This window comes from Seriola lalandi, unplaced genomic scaffold (assembly GCF_002814215.2).
Source record: "Seriola lalandi dorsalis isolate HSWRI2012SDOR001 ecotype SW California unplaced genomic scaffold, Sedor1 jcf7180002005738, whole genome shotgun sequence".
NCBI classification, from domain to species: domain Eukaryota; kingdom Metazoa; phylum Chordata; class Actinopteri; order Carangiformes; family Carangidae; genus Seriola; species Seriola lalandi.
Genome location: NW_019476391.1, coordinates 1 through 2,064, shown reverse-complemented (window position 1 = coordinate 2,064; position 2,064 = coordinate 1). Strand labels below are relative to the sequence as shown.

The 2,064-nt window shown below is 43.5% G+C and overlaps 1 protein-coding gene across 1 annotated transcript; it reads left to right on the top strand.

The window, feature by feature from the left end:
* Positions 1 to 53: 53 nt before the first annotated feature.
* Positions 54 to 1,433, top strand: LOC111670336 (semaphorin-4B-like; the record flags this gene model as incomplete). The annotated part of the gene is made up of 3 exons (XM_023427015.2): positions 54 to 257; positions 620 to 682; positions 1,335 to 1,433. Coding segments are annotated over exons 1-3 (366 nt in total), but the record flags the coding sequence as incomplete, so codon positions are not given.
* Positions 1,434 to 2,064: the final 631 nt, after the last annotated feature.

Genomic DNA, 2,064 nt, shown 5'->3' with positions numbered 1-2,064 from the left:
GTCAGGAAATGTTCTGTACCAGTCTGCTCCTTTCTGTTCTGTCCTGCTACGTGATGGTAATCTTCTCTCTGTGTTTTTTTTCCTGCTGTTTTCCAGATGCAAAGGAGAGGTCGGCCAAGAGATTCTCGGTGGACGGCGTCTTTAATTACACCTCTTTGCTGCTGAGCCAGGAGGACGACATGCTGTACGTCGGAGCCAGGGAGGCACTGTTTGCCCTCAGTCTCTCGGACATCAGCAAGACCAAGCTGCAGAAGAACGTGAGCATGTCGAAAGAGTCCAAATTGCAATGAGCGTTTGCTTAGAAATGTGCAGGACTGGACTGGTTGCAACTGGCATTTTGAGACTAATTTAAGCACTTGAACAAACTTTGAACTGACAGTGTGATTTGGTTTTGAGTTAAATTCTTGTCAAATGTAAAATACAAAAACGGCTTACTTGTTTTCTTTATTTTGTTCGTGCATCATAATAAGCTGTCATTTTTGTTTTGCTCCACATAATTCACACCTGTTTTTTTGTGTACATTTTGATCTTAAAGAAACGGTCTTGTTGAGGGGCAGTAGAATCAGCATGGTTCCCTGAGTTTCACATGACTTATTCAGGGTTTCTTTTTCATCTTCAGCTGACGTGGGGCACTCCTGCTGGAAAGAGAGAGGAGTGCAGCTTCAAAGGGAAGAACCTGGAGGTGAGTGGCATCTTTTACTGAACCGCTAACACACCAAAATAATGAAAATACCCAGGAAAAATTGTTCTGTAATGATGATATCGAAAGCATGGATTTTTTTGTCCAGGGTCCTTTCCTTGTAGTCTTCTCTGACTGACTGTGAGAGGAGAGAATGAGCATAGAGTTTTATGTTGACAAACCTCTCCACCAGTTACAAATAGATTCATCAAGTGTGCAGGCTCGCCGGGGAATTGCTCTTTTTTTGTGCACTGCTTCTTTCTCTGTCTGTCTGTTACCTTGTTGTCATGCCAGCTGTTGTATCCCTGGGCGACAAGCCTCGGTAATCTGTGTTCTGCAGTGTACAACTCTGGTCTGTGTATTACAGAAAGCTCACCAGGCAACTGCTGTGTGATGCTGGGAGGTTTTCCCAACAGTTTGAGAGAGGGGGAATATTTCTCTTTTTTTCTGTCCAATACTTTCTGAAGTAAAAAGATTTACTTATGACTGGAGTTTTTCATTAAAAGATTTTAAGGAGCTCTTAAGAAAGAAAAACACATTCACTTGTGAGAAATTCTTGTGGATTCATAGATCTCTCTCTCTCTCTCTCTCTCTCTCTCTCTCTCTCTCTCTCTCTCTCTCTCTCTCTCTCTCTCTCCGTTTCTTCCCCATCCAGACTGATTGCTTCAATTACATCAAAATTCTTCTGCGGCTGAATAGCACTCATCTCTATGTGTGTGGCACCTATGCTTTCAGTCCTATCTGCGCCTACATCGTAAGTAATGACCTCTCACTCTGCCTTTTGTTCACTTCTTAGAGTTGATTTTACTCCTGCCATTTATAAAAGAAGCCTTGAATTTTTTTTAATACATATAGGCTTTATATATGTCTCTCCCCTCCTCTCACCAGAACAGTTTTGAATTTTGATATATTTTTAGGTGTTCTTTAGGAATCAGGCTCTTTTATCCACCATGTCAGTATTGGATCTGTTGTTATCCAAGCGTAACCAAATCCTGCTGAGGCACTTTAGCCAGACAAGTCAACAGGGGGTACATGAGCTGTGTGGTTTCCAGTGAGAGGGAAGCAGTGGATCTGTTTATCTAGCAGAGGAGTACATCTGGAGCGATGGTAACCGGCAGCAGGATGACATTGATTTCAGTGATAGGGGGGCAATCGAGCTCGGCGACAGCTCAGCTCTTAAAGGGGGGCATTAAACTCCCCTCTTTGACGTCAGAGGGAAAGAAAAACACGGGACGTCTCAGACTGAAGATGACTTGGCAGGACTTTAGGCCCTGAACTGGGATTCCAAGCAAATCTGAGCTCGGTTGGTCTGGATGAACACTCATCATGTTGATAGAGTCCAGACCTCTGTGTGTGTGTGTGTGTGTGTGTGTGTGTGTGTGTGT